General features: G+C 45.0%; 1 protein-coding gene across 2 annotated transcripts in view; it reads left to right on the forward strand.

Moving 5' to 3' along the window:
* stab1 (stabilin 1) overlaps nucleotides 1-26,654 on the forward strand; it is a 335,483-nt gene that overhangs the window by 129,213 nt on the left and 179,616 nt on the right. For both annotated transcript variants that reach the window (XM_084317601.1, XM_084317602.1), the window contains 3 exons: nucleotides 11,290-11,421; nucleotides 18,085-18,144; nucleotides 20,880-21,056. In XM_084317601.1, the coding sequence (XP_084173727.1) occupies nucleotides 11,290-11,421; nucleotides 18,085-18,144; nucleotides 20,880-21,056 (369 nt within the window). The remainder of the gene's footprint in view (nucleotides 1-11,289; nucleotides 11,422-18,084; nucleotides 18,145-20,879; nucleotides 21,057-26,654) is intronic.

Below are 26,654 nucleotides of genomic sequence, written 5' to 3' on the forward strand. Positions count from 1 at the left end.
CCACACCCTCTACCTCTTACCCTACCCTACCTTACTCTACCTCTACCTATACCTACTACCTTACCCTACCTTACTCTACCTACCTCCCTACCCTCTACCTTACCCTACCTTACCCTAACCCTACCTTACACTACCTTACCCTACCTTACCCTACCCTACCTTACTCTACCCTACCCTACCCTACCTACCTAACTCTACCTTACCCTACCTTACTCTACCCTTACCTAACACCTACCTTACTCTACCTTACCCTACCCTACTACCTTACTCCTAACCCTACCCTACCTTACCTACCTTACTCTACCTTACCCTACCTTACTCTACCTTACCCTACCCTAACCTTACTACCTACCCTACCCTACCTTACTCTACCTTACCCTACCTTACTCTACCTCTTACCTACCTACCCTACCTTACCTTACTCTACCTCTACCTTACCCTAACCCTACCTTACTCTACCCTACCTTACTCTACCTTACTCTACCTTACCTACCTTACTCTACCTACTCCTACCTCCACCTTACTCTACCTTACCCTACCTTACTCTACCCTACCTTACTCTACATACTCCTACCTTACCCTACCTTACTCTACCCTACCTTACTCTACCTTACCCTACCTTACCCTACCCTACCTTACTCCTACCCTACCCTACCCTACCTCTACCCTACCTTACTCTACCTTACCCTACCCTTACCCTACCTACTCAACCTACCTACCTACCTACCTTACCCTACCCTACCTTACTCTACCCTACCTCTACCCTACCTTACTCTACCTTACCCTACCTTACTCTACCTTACCCTACCCTACATTACTCTACCTTACCCTACCTTACTCTACCTTACCCTACCTTACTCTACCTTACCCTACCCTACCCTACCTTACTCTACATTACTCTACCCTACCCTACCTTACCCCTTACCCTACATTACTCTACCTTACCCTACCTTACTCTACCTACCTTACCCTACCTTACTCTACCTTACCCTACCCTACCTCTTACCTTACTCTACATTACCCTACCCTACCTACTCCTACCTTACCCTACCTTACTCTACCTTACCCTACCCTACCTTACTCTACCTTACCCTACCCTACCTTACTCTACCCTAACCTTACTCTACCTTACCCTACCTTACTCTACCCTACCTACCCTTACCTTACCCTACCTTACCCTACCCTACCTTACTCTACCTCTACCCTACCCTACCCTACCCTACCTTACTCTACCTTACCCTACCTTACTCTACCTTACCCTACCCTACCCTACCTTACTCTACCCTACCCTACCCTACCTTACTCTACCTTACCCTACCTTACTCTACCCTACCCTACCCTACCTTACTCTACCTACCCTACCTTACTCTACCTTACCCTACCCTACCTTACTCTACCTTACCCTACCTTACTCTACATTACTCTACCCTACCCTACCTTACCTTACTCTACCTTACCCTACCCTACTTACTCTACCTTACCCTTACTTACCTACCTACCTTACTCTACCCTACCTTACTCTACCCTACCTTACTCTACCTTACCCTACCTTACCTACCCTCTTACTCTACCCTACCCTACCCTACCTTACTCTACCTTAACCCTACCTTACTCTACCTTACCCTACCCTACCCTTACTCTACCCTACCTTACTCTACCCTACCTTACTCTACCTACCTTACCTTACTCTACCCTACCCTACCCTACCTTACTCTACCTTACCCTACCCTACCTTACTCTCACTTACCCTACCTTACTCTACCTTACCCTACCCTACCTACCTTACTCTACCTTACCCTACCTACCCTACCTTACTCTACCTTACCCTACCTTACCCTACCCTACCTTACTCTACCTTACCCTACCCTACCTACCTTACTCTACCCTACCCTACTTACTCCTACCCTACCTTACTCTACCTCTTACTCTACCCTTACCCTACCTTACCTCTACCCTACCTTACTCTACCCTACCTTACTCTACCTTACCCTACCTTACCCTACCCTACCTTACTCTACCCTACCCTTACTCCTACCCTACCTTACTCTACCTACCCTACCTTACTCTACCCTACCCTACTCCTTACCTTACTCTACCTTACCTCTACCTTACCCTACCCTACCTTACTCTACCCTACCTTACCTACCTTACTCTACCTTACCCTACCTTACTCTACCTTACCCTACCCTACCTTACCTACCTACCTTCTACCCTACCTTACTCTACCCTACCTTACTCTACCCTACCTTACTCTACCTTACTCTACCTTACCCCTACCTTACTCTACCTACACTTACTCTACCTTACTCTACCTTACCCTACCCTACCTTACTCTACCTACCTTACCCTACCTTACTCTACCCTACCTTACTCTACCTACCCTACCTTACCCTACCCTTACCTTACTCTACCCTACCCTACCTCTACCCTACCTTACTCTACCTTACCCTACCTTACTCTACCCTACCCTACCCTACCTTACTCTACCTTACCCTACCTTACCCTACCCTACCCTACCTTACTCTACCTTACCCTACCTTACTCTACCCTTACCCTACCCTACCTTACTCTACCTTACCTACCTTACTCTACCTTACCTACCTTACTCTACCTTACCCTACCTTACCCTACCTTACTCTACCTTACTCTACCCTACCCTACCTCTACCTTACTCTACTCTACCCTACCCTACCTTACTCTACCTTACCTACCCTACCTTACTCTACCTACCTTACTCTACCTTACCCTACCTTACTCTACCCTACCTTACTCTACCTCTACCTTACTCTACCTTACCCTACCTTACTCTACCTTACTCTACCCTACCTTACTCTACCTCTACCTTACTCCTACCTTACCCTACCTTACTCTACCTACCTACCTCTACTCTACCTTACTCTAACTTACCCTACCTTACTACCTACCTCTACCTTACTCTACCTTACCCTACCTTACTCCTAACCCTACCTTACTCTACTTCTACCTTACCTACCTTACCCTACCTTACTCTACCTTACCCTACCTTACTCTACTCTACCTTACTCTTACCTACCTTACTCTACCCTACCTACTCTACCTTACTCTACCTTACTCTACCCTACCTTACTCTACTCTACCTTACTCTACCTTACCCTACCTTACTCTACCTTACTCTACCCTACCTTACTCTACTCTACCTTACTCTACCTACCTTACTCTACCTTACCTACCACCTACCTTACTCTACTCTACCTTACTCTACCTTACCCTACCTTACTCCTACCTTACCCTACCTTACTCTACCTTACCCTACCTTACTCTACCTTACCCTACCCTACCTTACTCTACCTTACCTACCTACTCTACCTTACCCTACCTTACTCTACCTTACCCTACCCTACCCTACCTTACTCTACCTTACCCTACCTACCTACTCTACTACCCTACCTACCCTACCTTACCTTACTCTACCTTACCCTACCCTACCTTACTCTACCTCTACCTTACTCTACCTTACCCTACCTTACTCTACCCTACCTTACTCTACTCTACCTTACTCTACCTTACCCTACCTTACTCTACCCTACTCTACCTTACTCTCCTACCCTACCCTACCTTACTCTACCTTACCCCTACCTACCTACCTTACTCTACCTCTACCTTACCTACCTACCCTTACCTTACTCTACCTTACCCTACCCTACCTTACTCTACCTACCCTTACCTACCTTACCCTACCTTACCTCTACCTTACCCTACCCTACCTTACTCTACCTTACCCTACCCTACCTTACCTTACTCTACCTTACCCTACCCTACCTTACTCTACCTACCTTACTCTACCTTACCCTACCTTACCCTACCCTACCTTACTCTACTCTACCTTACCTACCTTACCCTACCTTACTCTACCTTACCCTACCCTACTCTACCTTACTCTACCTTACCCTACCTTACTCTACCTTACCCTACCCTACCTTACTCTACCTCTACCCTACCCTACCCTACCTTACTCTACCTTACTCCTACCTTACTCTACCTTACCCTACCTACCCTACCTTACTCTACCTTACCCTACCTTACTCTACCTTACCTACCCTACCTTACCTACCCTACCTTACCTACCTACCCTACCTACCTACCTTACTCTACCTCCTACTCTACCCTACCTTACCCTACCTTACCTTACTCTACCTTACCCTACCCTACCCTACCTTACTCTACCCTTACTCTACTCCTACCTTACCTACTCCTACCTTACTCTACCCTACCCTTACCTACCCTACCCTACCTTACTCTACCCTACCCTACCCTACCTTACTCTACCTTACCCTACCTTACTCTACCTTACCCTACCCTACATTACTCTACCCTACCTTACTCTACCCTACCTTACTCTACCCTACCTTACCTACTCTACCCTACCTTACTCTACCCTACTCCTACCCTACCTTACTCTACCTTACCTACTACCTTACTCTACTTACCCTAGCCTACCTTACTCTACCCTACCTTACTCTACCCTACCTTACTCTACCCTACCCTACCTTACTCTACCCTACCTTACTCTACCCTACTTACTCTACCTACTCTACCTTACCCTACCTTACTCTACCTTACCCTACCCTACCCTACCTTACTCTACCCTACCCTACCCTACCTAACTCTACCTTACCCCCTACCTTACTCTAACCCTACCTACCCTACCTACTCTACCTTACCCTACCTTACTCTACCTTACTCCTACCCTACCTTACTCTACCTACCCTACCTTACTCTACCTTACCTACCTACCTTACTCTACCTTACCCTACCCTACCTTACCTTACTCTACCTTACTCTACCCTACCTACTCTACCTTACCCTACCTACCTTACTCTACCCTACCTTACTCTACCCTTACCCTACCTTACTCTACCCTACCTTACTCTACTCTACCTTACTCTACCTACCCTACCTTACTCTACCTTACTCTACCCTACCTTACTCTACTCTACCTTACTCTACCCTACCTTACTCTACTCTACCTTACTCTACCTTACCCTACCTACTCTACCTTACTCTACCCTACCTTACTCTACCTACCCTACTACCTAACCCTACCTTACTCTACCCTACCTACCCTACCTTACTCTACTCTACCTTACTCTACCTTACCCTACCTTACTCTACCCTACCTACTCTACTCTACCTTACTCTACCTACCTACCTACCCAACCTTACTCTACCTACTCTACCTTACTCTACCCTACCTTACTCTACTCTACCTTACTCTACCCTACCTTACTCTACCCTACCTTACTCTACCTTACTCTACCTTACTCTACTCTACCTACTCTACCTACCCTACCTTACTCTACCTTACTCTACCCTACCTTACTCTACTCTACCTTACTCTACCCTACCTTACTCTACCCTACCTTACTCTACCTTACTCTACCTTACCTACCTACTCTACCTTACTCTACCTTACCCTACCTTACTCTACCTTACTCTACCCCTACACTACTCTACCTTACTCTACCTTACCACCTACACCTTACCTACCCCTACCTTACTCTACTCTACCTTACCTACCCTACCCTTACTCTACTCTACCTTACTCCTACCTTACCTCTACTCTACCTTACTCTACCCTACCTTACTCTACTCTACCTTACTCTACCTACCTTACTCTACCCTACCTTACCCTACCTTACTCTACTCTACCTTACTCTACCTTACCCTACCTTACTCTACCCTACCTTACTCTACTCTACCTTACTCTACCCTACCTTACTCTACCCTACCTTACTCTACCTACTCTACCTTACCCTACCCTACCTTACTCTACCTCTACCTACCTCTACCTTACCCTACCTTACTCTTACCCTACCTACCCTACCCTACTCTTACTCTACCCTACCTTACTCTACTCTACCTTACTCTACCTACCTACTACTCTACCTTACTCTACCTTACTCCTACCTTACTCTACCCTACCCTACTCCTACCTTACTCTACCTTACCCTACCTTACTCTACCTTACTCTACCCTACCTTACTCTACCTTACCCTACCTTTACTCTACCTACCCTACCTCTACTCTACCTTACCCTACCCTACCCTACCTTACTCTACCTTACCCTACCCTACCTTACTCTACCTTACTCTACCTACCCTACCCTACCTTACTCTACCTTACCCTACCCTACCTTACTCTACCTTACCCTACCCTACCTCTACCTTACTCTACCTTACCCTACCCTACCTTACTCTACTCTACCTTACCCTTACCCTACTTACTCTACCCTACCCTACCTTACTCTACCTACCTACCTTACTCTACTCTACCTTACTCTACCTTACTCTACCTACTCTACCTTACCTCTACCTTACCTACCTTACCCTACCCTACCTTACTCTACCTTACCCTACCCTACCTTACCTTACTCTACCTTACCTACCCTACCTTACTCTACCTACCTTACTCTACCTTACCCTACCTTACTCTACCTTACCCTACCCTACCTTACTCTACCTTACCCTACCCTACCTTACCTACTCTACCTTACCCTACCCTACCTTACTCTACCCTACCTTACTCTACCTTACCCTACCTTACCCTACCCTACCTTACTCTACCTACCTACCCTACCTACCCTACCTTACTCTACCCTACCTTCCTACCCTACCTTACTCTACCTACCCTACCTACTCTACTACCCTACCCTACCTTACACTACCTACCCTACCTTACTCTACCTTACCCTACCCTACCTTACCCTACCCTACCTTACTCTACCTTACCCTACCTTACCTTACTCTACCTTACCCTACCTACCCTACCTTACCTACCTACCTTACTCTACCTTACCCTACCCTAACCTTACCTACCTACCTTACTCTACCCTACCTTACCCTACCCTACCTTACTCTACCTTACCCTACCTTACTCTACCTTACCCTACCTTACCCTACCCTACCTTACTCTACCCTACCCTACCCTACCCTTACCTTACTCTACCTTACCCTACCCTACCTTACTCTACCCTACCTACTCTACCTTACCCTACCTTACTCTACCTTACCCTACCCTACCATACTCTACCTTACCCTACCTTACTCTACCTTACCCTACCCTACATTACTCTACCCTACCCTACCTACCTACCTTACTCTACCCTACCCTACCTTACTCTACCCTACCTACTCTACCCTACCTTACTCTACCTTACCCTACCTTACTCTACCCTACCTTACTCTACCCTTACCCACCTTACCCTACCCTACCTACCTACCCACCCTACCCTACCCTACCTTACTCTACCTTACCCTACCCTACTCTACCTTACCCTACCCTACCTTACTCTACCCTACCCTACCTTACTCTACCTTACCCTACCTACTCTACCCTACCCTACCCTACCTTACTCTACCTTACCCTACCTTACCCTACCCTACCTTACTCTACCTACCTTACCTACCCTACTCTACTTACCCTACCTTACTCTACCCTACCCTACCTTACTCTACCTTACCCTACCCTACCTTACTCTACCCTACCTTCTCTACCCTACCTTACTCTACCTTACTCCTACCTTACCCTAACCTTACTCTACCCTACCTTACTCTACCTTACCCTACCTTACCCTACCCTACCTTACTCTACCCTTACCCTACCTACTCTACCTTACCCTACCCTACCCTACCTTACTCTACCCTACCCTACCTACCTACCTACCTACCCTACCTTACTCTACCCTACCCTACCCTACCTTACCCTACCCTACCTTACTCTACCCTACCCTACCCTACCCTACCTTACTCTACCTTACCCTACCTTACCTACCTTACCCTACCCTACCCTACCTTACTCTACCCTACCTACCCTACCTACTCTACCTTACCCTACCTTACTCTACCCTACCCTACCCTAACCTAACTTACTCTACCCTTACCCTACCCTACCTTACTCTACCTACCCTACCCTAACCTTACTCTACCTTACCCTACCCTACTCTACCTACCCTAACCTACCCTACCTTACTCTACCCAACCCTACCCTACCTTACTCTACCTTACCCTACCTTACTCTACCTTACCCTACCCTACCTTACTCTACCATACCCTACCTTACTCTACCTTACCCAACCTTACTCTACCTACCCTACCCATACACTACCTTACCCTACCTTACTCCTACCCTACCCTACCTTACCTACTCTACCTTACCCTACCTCTACCTACTCTACCTTACCCTACCCTACCTTACTCTACCCTACCTTACCTCTACCTTACCCTACCTTACTCTACCCTACCTTACTCTACTCTACCTTACTCTACTAACCCTACCTTACTCCTACCTTACTCTACCTACCTTACTCAACTCTACCTTACCCTACCTTACTCTACCCTACCTTACTCTACCTACCTTACTCTACCTACCCTACCTTACTCTACCCTACCTTACTCTACTCTACCTTACCTACCCTACCTTACTCTACCCTACCTTACTCTACCTTACCCTACCTTACTCTACCCTACCTTACTCTACTCTACCTTACTCTACCTTACCCTACCTTACTCTACCCTACCTTACTCTACTCTACCTTACTCTACCTTACTCTACCTACCTTACTCTACCTTACCCTACCTTACCCTACCTTACTCTACTCTACCTTACTCTACCCTACCTTACTCTACCCTACCTTACTCTACCTTACTCTACCTTACTCTACCCTACCTTACTCTACTCTACCTTACTCTACCTTACCCTACCTTACTCTACCCTACCTTACTCTACTCTACCTTACTCTACCTTACCCTACCTTACTCTACCCTACCTTACTCTACCTTACCCTACCTTACTCTACCTTACCCTACCCTACCTTACTCTACCTTACCCTACCTTACTCTACCTTACCTTACCCTACCCTACCTTACTCTACCTTACCCTACCCTACCTTACTCTACCTTACCCTACCCTACCTTACTCTACCTTACCCTACCCTACCTTACCTTACTCTACCTTACCCTACCCTACCTTACTCTACCCTACCTTACTCTACCTTACCCTACCTTACTCTACCCTACCTTACTCTACTCTACCTTACTCTACCTTACTCTACCTTACTCTACCTTACCCTACCCTACCTTACTCTACCTTACCCTACCCTACCTTACTCTACCTTACTCTACCCTACCTTACTCTACTCTACCTTACTCTACCTTACCCTACCTTACTCTACCTTACCCTACCCTACCTTACTCTACCTTACCCTACCCTACCTTACCTTACTCTACCTTACCCTACCCTACCTTACTCTACCCTACCTTACTCTACCTTACCCCTACCTTACCCTACCCTACCTTACTCTACTCTACCTTACCCTACCTTACCCTACCTTACTCTACCCTACCTTACTCTACTCTACCTTACTCTACCTTACCCTACCTTACTCTACCTTACCCTACCCTACCTTACTCTACCTTACCCTACCCTACCCTACCTTACTCTACCTTACCCTACCTTACTCTACCTTACCCTACCCTACCTTACTCTACCTTACCCTACCTTACTCTACCTTACCCTACCTTACTCTACCCTACCCTACCCTACCTTACTCTACCTTACCCTACCTTACTCTACCTTACCCTACCCTACCTTACTCTACCTTACTCTACCCTACCTTACTCTACTCTACCTTACTCTACCTTACCCTACCTTACTCTACCTTACCCTACCCTACCTTACTCTACCTTACCCTACCCTACCTTACCTTACTCTACCTTACCCTACCCTACCTTACTCTACCCTACCTTACTCTACCTTACCCTACCTTACCCTACCCTACCTTACTCTACTCTACCTTACCCTACCTTACCCTACCTTACTCTACCCTACCTTACTCTACTCTACCTTACTCTACCTTACCCTACCTTACTCTACCTTACCCTACCCTACCTTACTCTACCTTACCCTACCCTACCCTACCTTACTCTACCTTACCCTACCTTACTCTACCTTACCCTACCCTACCTTACTCTACCTTACCCTACCTTACTCTACCTTACCCTACCTTACTCTACCTTACCCTACCCTACCTTACTCTACCTTACCCTACCTTACTCTACCTTACCCTACCTTACTCTACCTTACCCTACCCTACCTTACTCTACCTTACCCTACCCTACCTTACTCTACCTTACCCTACCTTACTCTACCTTACCCTACCCTACCTTACCCTACCCTACCTTACTCTACCTTACCCTACCCTACCTTACCTTACTCTACCTTACCCTACCCTACCTTACCTTACTCTACCTTACTCTACCCTACCCTACCCTACCCTACCTTACTCTACCTTACCCTACTCTACCTTACCTTACTCTACCTTACCCTACCCTACCTTACCTTACCCTACCTTACTCTACCTTACTCTACCCTACCCTACCCTACCTTACCCTACCTTACCCTACCCTACCTTACTCTACCTTACCCTACCCTACCTTACCCTACCTTACCCTACCCTACCTTACTCTACCTTACCCTACCCTACCTTACTCTACCTTACTCTACCCTACCTTACTCTACCTTACTCTACCCTACCCTACCTTACCCTACCTTACCCTACCCTACCTTACTCTACCTTACCCTACCCTACCTTACTCTACCCTACCTTACTCTACCTTACCCTACCCTACCTTACTCTACCTTACCCTACCCTACCTTACCCTACCTTACTCTACCTTACTCTACCCTACCCTACCCTACCTTACCCTACCTTACCCTACCCTACCTTACTCTACCTTACCCTACCCTACCGTACCCTACCTTACCCTACCCTACCTTACTCTACCTTACCCTACCCTACCTTACTCTACCCTACCTTACTCTACCTTACCCTACCCTACCTTACTCTACCTTACCTTACTCTACCTTACTCTACCCTACCCTACCCTACCTTACTCTACCTTACCCTACCCTACCTTACCTTACTCTACCTTACCCTACCCTACCCTACCTTACTCTACCTTACTCTACCCTACCCTACCCTACCTTACCCTACCTTACTCTACCCTACCTTACTCTACCCTACCTTACTCTACCTTACTCTACCCTACCCTACCCTACCTTACTCTACCTTACCCTACCCTACCTTACTCTACCCTACCTTACTCTACCTTACCCTACCCTACCTTACCCTACCTTACCCTACCCTACCTTACTCTACCTTACCCTACCCTACCTTACTCTACCCTACCTTACTCTACCTTACTCTACCCTACCTTACCCTACCTAACGCTATCCTACTATATCCTCTGGCAGGGTACTGTGTACATCAACAATGTGTCCAGGATCGTGATCAGTGATTGGACCACTTTGGATGGAGTAATCCATTACATAGATCAAGTACTGACTCCATACCAGCTAGAGGGCCAGCCTGTCATCGCAAGACTGGTACGTATACTGTGTGTGTGTATTGTGTATGTGTATGTATGTGTGCATACGTCTGTGTGTGTGTCTGTGTGTGTCTGTGTGTACGTGTGTGTCTGTGTGTGTGTGTGTGTGTGTGTTTTTTGTGTGTGTCTGTGTGTCTGTCTGTCTGTCTGTCTGTCTGTCTGTCTGTCTGTCTGTCTGTCTGTCAGTGTGTGTGTGTGTGTGTGTGTGTCTGTCTGTCTGTGTGTGTGTTTGTTTGTGTGTGTGCAGGGCCGCCTCAGGGGGTGTGCGAGCAGTGTGGTCGCACAGGGCCTCGTGGGAAGGGGGGCCTCGCACAATATATATTTTTTTTTTAATTTTTTTTTTTTTTAATTATTTTCTTAATTTTTTTTTTTATTTTTTTTTGCGAGGCCCCCCCTTCCCGCGAGGCCCTTTTTCATCACAGACATAAAATCTAGTTTTGCTTATATGCTTATATATTTCACATTAGACACGTTTGTAGAATGTGTCTGACTTGTTCCTGGCTCTGCGGCTCTGCAAGGGAGGGGTTACATGTGTACAGTCGGCCGGCGTGCGTCAGCTGCTCTTGACTATTTCGCACGTGCAGCATTGGAGGTTATGCTTATGCCAGCCAAGACGAAGAGGACGGTCGTTCGGCAGATGGACTGAAGATGAAAGTTGTTGCATGTTAGACAGTTCAGTCAGGCTAGCCATGTCGGCTTAGCTAAAGGCAGGGACAGCTAGTTTAGCTACGTTATAATATCGAGTGCTAACGTGTGGTTCAGTCGGGATAGCCATGTCGGCTAGTAGCTAGCTTAGCTAAAGGCTAACTAGCGTTAGCTAACCTAGAGAGAGCGCGTGCAGCATTGTTATGCCAAGATGAAGAGGACGTCATTCGGCAGATGAACTTCGTCAACTCCACGCGGTTGTCTCCATCCTCTTGGACGTTTGGTGAGTTTTTAATGCACTCTATTCTATTCCCGCCGTGGATATATCTCTCTCTCTCTCTCTCTCTCTCTCGGGCCGGCTAGCTATCGTGGCTAAGGCTAACGTTATGTTGGCTAACGTTATGTTGAGCCAAGCGGGCCGGCTAGCTAACGTAGCTAACGTTGTTATATTGAGCCAAACGGGCTGGCTAGCTGTTGTAGCTAATGTTATATTGAGCCAAGCGGGCCGGCTAGCTAACGTAGCTAACGTTATATTGAGCCAAACGGGCCGGCTAGCTGTTGTAGCTAATGTTATATTGAGCCAAAGCGGGCCGGCTAGCTAACAGAGCTAACGTTATATTGAGCCAAACGGGCCGGCTAGCTGTTGTAGCTAATGTTATATTGAGCCAAGCGGGCCAGCTAGCTAACGTAGCTAATGTTATATTGAGCCAAACGGGCCGGCTAGCTGTTGTAGCTAATGTTATATTGAGCCAAGCGGGCCGGCTAGCTAACGTAGCTAACGTTATATTGAGCCAAACGGGCCGGCTAGCTGTTGTAGCTAATGTTATATTGAGCCAAAGCGGGCCGGCTAGCTAACGTAGCTAACGTTATATTGAGCCAAACGGGCCGGCTAGCTGTTGTAGCTAATGGTGTGTACCTGGTGTCAGTACCTGGCTACTCTATTTGCAGTTAGCCTATTTAGCTGGTGTCGGCCGTTGGCTCCTTGCTACTTTGTTTTCTCTGGTATAGACCCTCTTCTCTTTGGATTTAAGTGTTGATCTTTGTCCTTTTGGATCTATGTATATTCATGTTGCCATTGTGAAGTTATCTTTTCCTTCTGTTTTGTTCTTCCATTAAAAGTTGAATATCCTTTAGGGGCTCATCTTAGCTGTCTTGCTTATCTCTCTCATACATGCTCTCTCTCTAACACACACACACACAGACATGCTCTCTCTCTCTAACACACAAACACACATGAACACACACACGACACGCACGCTGTGCACGCTCACACACGAGCAGCCACTTAACACTTTAACAGGAGCGGGCACACACTCATGTCGCACACACGCACACTTATGGCCAAAGGAAAGGACACTTTAAATTAGAATAATAGGAACAGTGTATTGCACTACCAAAGCTAACTAGCATGTCCCATATGCTCTGTAAATAACTATGTACAGATACCGAGATGTCACTCCATGTTACCTGTTACCTGTTTACTGCACAATGTTGTTTTTTCATTTTTTGATTCTATTATATGTTGTACCACTGTATTGCACATCGTTGCGGGCAAGACCACCCGCATTTCATTGTATACCTGTATGCCGTGACAATTAAAACTCTTGACTTGACTTGACTTGAAGCACACATGCTCTCTCTCTCTCTCTCTCTCTCTCTCTCTCTTTCTAACACACACAGACATGCTCTATATCTCTCTCTAACACAAAATGACATGCTCTCTCTCTCTATATTTCTCTCTCTTTCTAACACACATATACATGCTCTCTCTCTAACACACACACACAAACAGACATGCTCTCTCTCTATCTCTCTCTTTCTAACACACACAGACATGCTCTATCTATCTCTCTCTCTTCAATTCAAATGGGCTTTATTTCACATTCTTGTATTTCTCCCAGTAGGTATGGGAGTTTTGAGTTATTGTCCATGTTTTCAAAGTCTCTTTGGGTGTTTGCAATTTGTGGGAAGTATATGTCTTGGTATAGTGGGCAGGTTGTTAAGAAGTGGAGCTCGGTTTCCACCTCATCTTGTGTGCAGTCTTCGCTTGGGAGCCAGGTCTGCCTATGGCGGCCTTTCTCGATGGCTAGGCTGTGCTCGCTGAGTATGTACCTAGTCAAGGATCTTCTTAGTATTGGGTCAGTCATAGTGCTCAGGTATTCTGCCACTGTGTACTCTCTGTTTAGGGCCAAATAGCATTTCAATTTGCTCTGGTTTTGGGTTGTTTCTTTCCAATGTGTCTCTCTCTCTCTCTCTCTCTCTCTCTCTCTCCCTCTCTCTCTCTCTCTCTCTCTGGCCTTGCTCTGGTGGAGGGTCAGGGGCATTGCCGGGTCTGTGCAGCGATAACACTGTATATTGACTGTAGAACGGGAGCTCTCTCTCGCTCTCTCTCTTGCTATATGTTGACTGTATCATGCCCAGCCTCTGGCAGCGCTATTATTTAAGAATATGTTGACTGTATGAAAAAGGGCCTCGCATTTCTCCCAGGCGGCCCTGTGTGTGTGTGTGTGTGTGTCCGTGTGTCTATCTGTGTCTGTGTATGTGTGTCTGCCTGTGTGTGTGTATGTGTGTCTGCCTGTGTGTGTGTGTATCTGTCTGTCTGTCTGTCTGTCTGTGTCTTTGTGTCTTTGTGTCTGTCGGTGTGTGTGTGTTTGTGTGTGTGTGTGTGTGTGTGTGTGTGTGTCTGTCTGTCTGTCTGTCTGTCTGTCTGTCTGTCTGTCTGTCTGTCTGTCTGTCTGTCTGTCTGTCTGTCTGTCTGTCTGTCTGTCTGTCTGTCTGTCTGTCTGTCTGTCTGTCTGTCTGTCTGTCTGTCTGTCTGTCTGTCTGTCTGTCTGTCTGTGTCTGTGTGTCTATCTGTGTCTGTGTTGCAGAAAGCAGGCAGTGAGTGTAACAGGAAGTGGGAGGAAACCTTCAGTATCCTTTCACTGAATTGTTCATCCACTACATATATATGTTAGGATAAAAGTTAAGTTAAAAAAGTATGTATACAAATATGCATAGGTCCTATACATAGGTAGGTTTGGTTTATCTTTTAAACATGTTGTCCTTTGCTTTCAACTTGCGCTTCAATCACACATATCAACACCTCAGTGCTCAGTTCTAGGAATTATAGACAGTTCAGCCCCTCATACCCAGAGACCATCAGATGGTTCTATCAGACCTCCATACCCAGAGACCATCAGATGTCCTATCAGACCTTCATACCCAGAGACCATCAGATGTCCTATCAGACCTTCATACCCAGAGACCATCAGATGTCCTATCAGCCCCTCATACCCAGAGACCATCAGATGTCCTATCAGCCCCTCATACCCAGAGACCATCAGATGTCCTATCAGACCTTCATACCCAGAGACCATCAGATGTCCTATCAGCCCCTCATACCCAGAGACCATCAGATGTCCTATCAGCCCCTCATACCCAGAGACCATCAGATGGCCTATCAGCCCCTCATACCCAGAGACCATCAGATGGTTCTATCAGACCTCCATACCCAGAGACCATCAGATGGTTCTATCAGACCTCCATACCCAGAGACCATCAGATGTCCTATCAGCCCCTCATACCCAGAGACCATCAGATGTCCTATCAGCCCCTCATACCCAGAGACCATCAGATGTCCTATCAGACCTCTATACCCAGAGACCATCAGATGGTACCTCTATCTGACCTCCATACCCAGAGACCACCAGATGGTTCCTCTATCAGACCTCCATACCCAGAGACCATCAGATGTTCTATCAGACCTCTATACCCAGAGACCACCAGATGGTTCCTCTATCAGACCTCTATACCCAGAGACCATCAGATGGTTCCTCTATCAGACCTCTATACCCAGAGACCACCAGGCGGTACCTCTATCAGACCTCTATACCCAGAGACCACCAGATGGTTCCTCTATCAGACCTCTATACCCAGAGACCACCAGATGGTTCCTCTATCATACCTCCATACCCAGAGACCATCAGATGGTTCCTCTATCAGACCTCCATACCCAGAGACCACCAGACGGTACCTCTATCTGACCTCTATACCCAGAGACCACCAGATGGTTCCTCTATCAGACCTCTATACCCAGAGACCACCAGATGGTTCCTCTATCAGACCTCCATACCCAGAGACCACCAGATGGTTCCTCTATCAGACCTCTATACCCAGAGACCATCAGATGGTTCCTCTATCAGACCTCCATACCCAGAGACCATCATATGGCCTCTATCAGACCTCTATACCCAGAGACCACCAGATGGTTCCTCTATCAGACCTCTATACCCAGAGACCACCAGATGGTTCCTCTATCAGACCTCTATACCCAGAGACCACCAGATGTTTCCTCTATCAGACCTCCATAACCAAAGCAGATGGCCCCTTCTTCCTCTTAGCTAGCAATGTCTCAGCAGTGGAACCTAGTAATGCCACATGATAGAATGATGTTTAGTTAGTTGCTTGTGGTCTTGGAATGTTGCCATGTGATTTGCATTATAAATATGAAATAAAATGTCAAAGTGATATAAACACTAAACACAAAGGCAGCCAGTGAACGATTCCGATCAGTCAAGCCACATGAGCACTTGATTAAGCATTAAAGAAGGGGTAGGCCAATTCAGAGAAACAAGCTAGTCCAGGAGAAACAGAGCCCATCACTTTTCAAGCCCAGAGCCATCCACTATGCATGTGCAACAAAGACTCCCGAGGCATGGGCAGCTTTGAGCTGGATTAAAACAAAGACTCACAGAGACACAGGCAGCTTTGAGCTGGATTAAAACAAAGACTCACAGAGACACGGGCAGCTTCGAGCTGGATTAAAACAAAGACTCACAGAGACACGGGCAGCTTTGAGCTGGATTAAAACAAAGACTCACAGAGACACGGGCAGCTTCGAGCTGGATTAAAACAAAGACTCACAGAGACACGGGCAGCTTCGAGCTGGATTAAAACAAAGACTCACAGAGACACGGGCAGCTTCGAGCTGGATTAAAACAAAGACTCACAGAGGCACAGGCAGCTTCTAGCTGGATTAAAACAAAGACTCACAGAGACACGGGCAGCTTTGAGCTGGATTAAAACAAAGACTCACAGAGGCACAGGCAGCTTCGAGCTGGATTAAAACAAAGACTCACAGAGACACGGGCAGCTTCGAGCTGGATTAAAACAAAGACTCACAGAGGCACAGGCAGCTTCGAGCTGGATTCAAACAAAGACTCACAGAGGCACAGGCACCTTTGAGCTGGATTAAAACAAAGACTCACAGAGGCACAGGCACCTTTGAGCTGGATTAAAACAAAGACTCACAGAGGCACAGGCAGCTTCGAGCTGGATTAAAACAAAGACTCACAGAGACACAGGCACCTTTGAGCTGGATTAAAACAAAGACTCACAGAGACACAGGCAGCTTCGAGCTGGATTAAAACAAAGACTCACAGAGACACGGGCAGCTTCGAGCTGGATTAAAACAAAGACTCACAGAGGCACAGGCAGCTTCGAGCTGGATTAAAACAAAAAATTATAACAAATATTTCATGGTCTCTGATCGGAAAGTGGTCTAGGACACTGTGGGTACTGTTGAATGGGGAACACCACTTGGCCAAAATATCTGATTGGTTCTTAACATTCAGGCACCCTGGGATTTTGGAGTGGCTGATTACTAGAGATTTTTTTGCCTTTCAATAATTTTCTCCCATCCCCAATTTAGCCGTTATGCCAATTCCCTTCCTGGTCGTTGCGCGCATTGCCCCACTCTGATACATGTGGAGTCGCCAGCCGCTTCTTTTCACCTGACAGCGAGGAGTTTCACTGGGAGAGTGTAACGTGCACGGAGGTTCACGCTATTTCCCCCAGATCCCCTCCCTGCCGAACAGGCCAGTAGGAGTCGCTGTTTTGATTTTGATTTATTGGTAGCTATCGGAATGTAAAGAGAATTTTGCAAAATATTACCAAAATGGTTCTAAAAAGAATTGCCTACTCTCAGTGTGAGACTGGGCCTGACACTGAGCTTGTGTTTCTCCTTTCTCTTCAGATGAATTTCACCACAGCAACCACGTTTTATGGTTACAGCAAGTTCGGCAAACTGGTTCAGGTACTGTCTGCACAGTATGTATTTATTGTAAAGTATAATATAACCGATATGGGATACAGACCCTCATCTGTACTTTTGTTTACACTGTTTATCTTTCTCAAATTGTATTGCCTATATTTATGTCTTTCTATTATTACCCTGCCCATACCTGTACCTCCCCTCCCCCATGCTGCTATGACACCCGAATTTCCCCCAAGGGGATCAATAAAGGAATATCGTATCTTATCTTATCTTTCTGCTAAACTGTGATTAGACACAACAGAGGGTGGCTTAATATTAAGATAAGATACGATGCAATCAGATCAGATCAGATAAGATAAATCATCATCGGTAGTCGCTCGAGGCAGGTATGACTGTCCTCTCCATTGGGTTGTCTACTTGTGGGTCTTCAGATGGCTGTAGAGGTGCAGTGTGTTCAGGGGAGAGCGCTGCTGGGGTTTTCCTCTCCAGATATGAGGTGTGGAACGCCTCTGTCCTCCCAGCTGATCCTCAGAATCTTTCATGAGGATATTTGGTGGTGTTGTTGCTCTCTGACCTCTGTTAACACATTCGGGGGCCATTGGGATGCGTCTAATAAATCTCTAGAGCAGTGGTTCCCAAAGTCGGGGTCGCGACCCAAAGGTGGGCCGCGAGCAGCCACGGGTGGGCCGCGAGATGATTAAAAAAAAAAAATATATATATATATATATATATATATATATATATATTTTTTTTTAATTTTTTTTTAATTTTTTTTTTTAATTTTTTTTGTCAGGCCACTGAACTTAGAAGCAGGCCAGGACAGTGTTTCTAGTTGTATTCTAAAATTCTATTCTATTGTATTCTAAAATGTGACTATATGGTTTTATATTAACTTAATAAATAAACAAAAACGAAAAATCTACTTATTTCAACGAACATTTCAAACTAAATAACAGATTATGCACATAAAACGCTGAAAACAACCGAAGCAACAATAGTATTTTAATGAGGCTATTATTATTATCATTATTATTTTGCAACAAGTTAGCCCTCTCATAAATAGCACATATAAATGAATAACTAACTTGAACTAACTTAATAGGATTGAAGTGATATTTGTCTTAAAAAATCGGTCGCCTGGCAAAAACAAAACAAAAAAAACGCCAGACGATGTGCATTGGGCCGCGGCTCTCTGACGCCTTATTTTCTGGGCCCCGGCCTGAAAAGTTTGGGAACCCCTGCTCTAGAGGACCGGCAAATGTAAACAGACGTGGGGCTGTTTGTAGAGCTAAATCTATACTTTATAGTATTGCTATCTGTCCATTCTCATTGTCAATTGAGTCCATAAACCGTCCCTTCAAAATGGCTTAAAGAAAAAAAAAAACATCAATACGTTCTCATTTTATAGCGCCCTGAATATAAGCGTTATACGGGATTTGGTCTAGTATTATTTCCTGGAAGGCTAGATATAGGGCTAATAGCTACTAACGTTATATCCAATGGCATTTCCGTTATACAGATGCTACAGTTAAAACTCAAACTGCATATGATCGGCACGATCCTCAAGCATGTATGCATGAAAGGGGGGGGGGGGGGGGGGCGCGGGACGTTGTTTCTTATTATTGATTACCAATAACCGTGTTCGTCTAAGTAGCCACATAGGCCGAGCGCCTGGATGGCTATCAAAACAATGCCCGATCGGGTTGTACTTTACGTGAAAAAGATCTTACCATGAGCCAGTTGGATCCCCCGAGCATTTCCCCGTTATCGATCGCCATCTGGTAGATCGATATGTCCATTGGCTGATGATAAATCCCTTTATTGCATAGTGAAATCCGGGAGCATGTCTATGTTCCCCGGGTCCTATGTTCCCCGGGTTCTATGTTCCCCGCTTTGATTGATTGATAGATTGAAAATTTTAGACCACCAGCCCTGATTCCAAACTCTAACCTTAACCAGTTCCAACGAGGGCCTAAGCTTAACCGTTCTAAACAAGGCGGACATTAATAATTAATAAAATAATAAAAATGTATAAAATGTTCAATCTATTAATCAATCAAAGCGGGGAACATAGAACCCGGGGAACATAGGACCCGGGGAACATAGGGATGATCCCGTGAAATCCGCGCTCCAAAAGGTATTCCGTGGAACAGACAATAGCTATCGCTTCAGATGAGTAAAAAACTACATTAGAGATCCAAAAGAAAATAGACAACTTCTGCCACAGGGAACACTCTATTATCGCGATAGCGCCCCTAAGAGGATCTGGCCGGTATTGCACTTTCTCGAATTCAAAGAGTAGGGTACATCTGCAGTGCAGCTCGGCGACCTTGAATAGGTTATTAAAATGGAATAAAAGCCAAAACAACTTGCCACAGATATATCCGTGCTTCTGTCCACAACGGGTGGAATCGAAACACGGATATCTCCGTGGTCGGGCAGGATTGTGTTAAGCCACATGTCCTCTGTTATGCCACATGTCCACTGTTAAGCCACATGTCCTCTGTTAAGTCACATGTCCTCTGTTAAGTCACATGTTCTCTGTTAAGTCACATGTTCTCTGTTAAGTCACATGTCCTCTGTTAAGTCACATGTCCTCTGAGCCACATATCCTCTGTTAAGTCAAGTGTGTGCGTGTGTGTGTGTGTGTGTGTGTGTGTGTGTGTGTGTGTGTGTGTGTGTGTGTGTGTGTGTGTGTGTGTGTGTGTGTGTGTGTGTGTGTGTGTGTGTGTGTGTGTGTGTGTGTGTGTGCGTGTGTGTGTGTGTGTCTCCAGGATGCAGGGCTGCTGTCTATGCTGCAGCTGTCTGTCCACCAGCCCTTGACCATGTTCTGGCCCTCAGACAGAGCCCTGAGCTCCCTGCCGGCAGAGAGGCAGCGCTGGCTCAGCAGTCCAGACCACAGGGACCAGATGATCGCTACGGTTAAAGCTCACATCATCAGGAACCTCAATGTGAGGCCCTAGAGGTGTATAGAGATAAAGCACATAGATATATAGAGATAAAGCACATAGAGGTGTATAGAGATGAAGCTAATAGAGATAAAGAGATAAAGCACATAGATATATAGAGATAAAGCACATAGATATATAGAGATAAAGCACATAGAGGTGTATAGAGATAAAGCACATAGATATATAGAGATAAAGCACATAGAGGTGTATAGAGATGAAGCACATAGATATATAGAGATAAAGCACATAGATATAGAGATAAAGCACATAGAGGTGTATAGAGATGAAGCTAATAGAGGTGTATAGAGATGAAGCTAATAGAGGTGTATAGAGATGAAGCACATAACGCTGTATAGAGATAAAGCACATATATATAGAGATAAAGCACATAGAGGTGTATAGAGATGAAGCTAATAGAGGTGTATAGAGATGAAGCACATAGATATATAGAGATAAAGCACATAGAGGTGTGGGATATTTGTGGATATCCTGATGAAGAATGTCTCAGTCAACCGAGGCTTGGATAATAACAAGGTTTATTAACCAAACAGTATAGTACATAGAGAGAATGGCTGAGGCTCTCGCCTCAGGTGATCAGCTGAAATTACCCAGGTAAGACTCTGGATTGTGGTCGGGAAGAGCCCTTTATAGTTCAACAAAGGGGGTGTGTGGTCCCATTTGATAGGTCAGATGGGGGGGAGGGGGTACAGGTTTGGGGACACAGGGGAGGGGGGTGATTATTCCACAGAGAGGGGGGGGGGGCACAGGTAAAGTGAACACAGGGGAGGGGGATATATTTACATGAGGATATATTATACCACAATACTCACTTTTCTTTCTTATAATGTGGGTGAGATTAATGTATAATATACCAGGATTGTTTGGAACAGGTAAAAGTGGGGATAATAGTTTAAAAATAGAATTATTTACATACATGATTAATAGAATTATTTACATACATGATTCATGACATGATCGACTGGACTGCGGTCTGTGTTATTTTGATATCAGAGATGTGGGAAGATATCACCCTTTTCTTTTATTAATCGCTAAAAATACCTATATCAATGATTGGTCCTCATCTCTGATATCAAACAACAATTAACATAATCATTAGAAGCTATCGCTGTGCAAATATCTTGGCATACCTTCAGTCGTTCATGTCGTGATTCTGGGGAGCTAATGTGATCGTTGTGCATACAGGCATCGTAATAAACCAATTAAATACATGCACTGTCTGTGTGGTCAGAGTGCACAGGGTGAAAAAACAAAATTGTGTTCATAATTATTAGGAATCGGATTTACACATAAGGCTAATGTGTACAAAAACATTTTAACAACCGTTAACCTGGTGGTTAATAAAACTAACATGATTGATTATGGGAAACTGTTCACAAATATATATATATATTTTTGCACATTTTGTGATGATTCTTGATGAAATTACTTAGGATCCAGTTGTATTTAATCTGAGTTTGAGTGTCACTTTTATCTGTGATTGCCTCAGCTTTGTTGGTTTTTACTTAGAATCAGGCAATTTTCTCCATTTCTTCTCTATAAATGAGGAGATAAAACGTCTTATGCATCGCTTCTGTATGTAATTTTAGTGCATATATTATCAATGGTTCACCATACAGGTGCAAAACAACGTTACATGTCCTCTTCTATGAGAGAATAAAACAACTGATTCTTTCTTGTCTGACAATACAATTTTGTAACCTAAGTAATTCTAATGTGATGTAATGTGATCATGTGGTCACTTCTTCCTTCAGCAATACATTTTAGCTCATTATTACTAACCATTGTTAATGTTTTCTCATTGGTTTCTTTTCATCACATCCCTAGTTCATCGTTTTGCAGATACATACAATTGTGTGAAAAGTTTCCTGCTTGTGAAGGTATTAATCTGAATGATGTTGCGTCGTTGTTGACAAGGTGTTCTCTGTCGGTCGTGTGGCAGGGCCAAACAGTAACACATAAAAATTAAATAAATACATACAATAGACATTACCTTAGTGGCTAATGTGTCAAAATAAAATTGAAAACCGTTAACCTAGTGGTTAATATAAAAGGTGATTATGATAATCGTTATGCATTGTTCTGTGGTCAAAACAAACTTGGTGTCTTGGAACAATCCAACTGGTTCTGCCCTGTTTAACAATACCATTTTGCAATGTGACTCTGTGATCATTTCTCATTGTCATTATAAAATTACAGTTCTTGTTTGTGAATCTGACAGTTGCTGTGAAGTGTTGATCATCTGTTCTCGGTCGGGGATGTGTCCTTCTGTGTGACCTGCTGTGTGTTGAACGTATCGTACATTCAGTTGATGTTTCTGTGAGCCTGTCGTGTGGCAGTAAGACAGTAAAAAGTAAATAAATACATAACATTTTTGGACCATGTGTATTCAGAAGTCTCTTGGTCCACATGTCTCATTTGCTATGTGTCTCTTCTTGACGATGCAGTCGGGAATATTCACTGGTCGCCGTCCATTCCCTGTCAAGGGTCACTTGTCTGCGTTGCTCTCCATCACCACCACACATCCGCCACTGTGCTCACGCTTGGCTCCCATCAGGCCCAGAGACATGGTGGTCAGGGCGTTTTTGAATGTGTTGTGCTGGTTTCGCTGTCCTCTCCTCGTCATTGCGGTACCACTTGATGGAGGGCGAGGGCCCGCCGGTGTAGTGGCTAGTCAGTAGGACGCTCTCTCTCACACGGATGACAATCTTGTCATGGGAATCCACCTTGCCGTTTGCAGGTGATGGGTTTGCTTCTTCAGGTGTCGCTTGCGAACGAAACTCTTCCGGCACATGTTGCATTTGTACGGCTTCTCTCCCGAGTGGACCCCCCTTTGGTGCTCCTTCAAGTTAGCCGCGGTTACAAAGCACTTCGCACACTGTGTGCATCGATGGGGCTTGTCCCCTACTACCCCCACGGCGTGGGTCTTCTGGTGTTGCTTGGGGCTGGAGGATGTGGTGAAGCCTTTACTGCACTGGCCACAGGTGTACGGCTTCTCGCGTGTGTGGAGCTCCTGGATTTTCATGTGCTGCTTGAGGCTGGCCTCCACGGCGAAGCTCTCGCCACAGTGGACACAGATGTACGGGTTGATGTCCTTGTGGATCTCAAAGTGCTGGTGGAGGTCGGCGATGCTGCCAAAGATCTCGCCGCACTCGCTGCACTCCAGGCCGTGGGTCTCGTGGATCACCATCCCGCTGTCCGACTCCACGATCAGCTCCCCGCCGTGGTCCAACAGAGCCACGTTAGACTCCGTCTTGATCTCGGTCTGTCGTGGTCTGCAGTGCCGGGGTGGAGGCCGTCAAAAGGTTGATCTCCTCTTCGTCAGTGTCTCCTTGGTCAGTCTCCTTCGTGGTCCCCTGCTCCACTTTCTTGGGGATGTCTGTGGGCTGGGTTGGATGGTTCTCCCACGGTTGTTGTCGTCGCCTCTGGTTGTGTCCGCAGCTCCTTGGCGGCGTCCCTGGTAGTATGCTGTCGTGGGTCGCTCAGGTCACTGGGTTGTGTTCCTCTCTGTCTGGTCCTGCCGTCGTTCGTGGTTTATGTCACGCGTCGTCTCACTCGTCCTGTCCTCTCACCAATTCGTGATCTGAGGGTGATAAACACTGCCTTAGAAAACTCCTCACATAAATGATTCAACGCCTTTCTGCTAAAGTGGAAAATCATTTTGGGATTAATTCAATTCATTGTAAATAAAATCACTTAATTGACAATAGGAAATGCAAACCAATTGCATTAGCAGTGATAAAATCACTTAATTGACAATAGGAAATGCAAGCCAATTGCATTAGCAGTGATTCCTTACGTCAAGAAGGTCACATTCACTACAATTTTATCAGCTCTTGTATCTAACTAGATCTTACAGCATTAGGCTTTAAATAAAATTTGTAAATGAATGGCCAAAGTCTTGAATCAGATAAAATAGTCTGTGGTGTTAAATTGAAGTTGATCTTACCTCAGGATGCGTTGGGTGTGCCTCAGGATACTTACCTCGCCACGACTTCTCTGGCGTTTTTCACATCTCAGTATGGCTCATCATAGCATAGCATGGGGAAAAAACATAAAATCTAGGTAGCCAGTTAATTTTTGCATGAAAAACAATCATTTGTTTTGTCATCTACGTTTTAACTAACCTTACTGTCATGCATTTGTCCTAATAAACTAATCTACACTGTAGCACTCAACACTTTGATGACCATTGTTACTCAGCTGATAGAGGTGTGCCTTGCCTGATGTCCTGTCGTACAGAACCTGTGAGTCGCTTTGGATAAAAGTGTCAGCTAAATGATCAATGTTGTTGATATCTTGTACATTTAGATAATTGTGCTGCAATTTTGGTGGTTGATAATTTTGCAATCATGGAGAGTATTAGTTGTTAAAAGAATAGTCTAAGGAAAGTCATGCATGTTATTGGTTATGAACAGAGAATAGAAGGAGGGGATTGTAAGTAGTTGTTTTCATCATTAATCTTTCATCTCAGGCACTTCTACTTTGTTTGGTTTTATTCAGAATTCATATCTCTAATTCGTGTGCTTCTTGAAAAGAGATGATGAAAACAACTGGTTAGTTATTGTTAGTATGGGAATTAGATAGACTTTCATGACTGCAACATCATCATTTGTGTCTGATTTCATGTTTAACTAAGTGGTTCTCTGTTGGTCCACCAAGTCTGTGGTCAGAGTGTAGGCATACCCTGTGGGTTTCAAGTGCCCATCCAATGGTGTCTGCTATCGTCGTCTCTAGGTGTGGTCAGAGTCCTCTCTAGGCATTTGCATTGTTTTGTCTCCCAAGTGCCCACTCTGAAGAAATTTACATGTGGGTATTTGGATGCAGATTTGTTCCAAATGGTCAATCGATTGTCTCTCAGCTCTGCACTGTCTCTCGGTTGACATGCAATTTGTTGGATTTTCTGTCTTTTGTGATACAATTTGGGTGTAGTCATTCACTGTTTTGCATCTCGCCTCAGAGCCAGATCTGTAAATACAAACACATGTTAATTTTCCACTCTTTTCTAAAACCTGGGTGAATCCTCTTTGACTGTCTGTGTGCTCAACAAACATTAGCTAGATCTCATCCATCTCGTTCTTGGATGTAATGATAGTGTTATCATTTATCAATCATATCGCATATGTACACAAGCATATGAATGTGGACCCACACATTTTGAATCATGTTTAAAATGTCTTACAATGGAAAGGGCTAGTTATCTTTCATTGGTTCTTTAGATAAACACATTAACTCAAGTGAATATAACCTAAACATCTTACTTTTAAACATGATCTATGTTGTTTGTGTTCCAAGTTTTCAACATTGAAAGCTTATAAAGTCTAATCTAACGCTGTTTATGTGGACTACAATTCCTGTACTGCCATATATTGGGAACCGGAAGTGTTTGTTTAGCTCCCATGGTCAGTATGACCGGTACGCCCACAGATGTATTATAATTCTGAAACAGACATTGTAATTAGCTTTATGTGACTTATAATGTGTAAATTAAAGCACATAAACACTCAAGTGATCTGAGATAGTTGTAATTTGCTTTAACTGATAGTTGTGTATATGTACAGTTTCTACGTCAAATGACTC

The sequence above is a fragment of the Notolepis coatsorum genome (assembly GCF_963971535.1).
Source record: "Notolepis coatsorum genome assembly, chromosome: 6".
NCBI lineage: Eukaryota > Metazoa > Chordata > Actinopteri > Aulopiformes > Paralepididae > Notolepis > Notolepis coatsorum.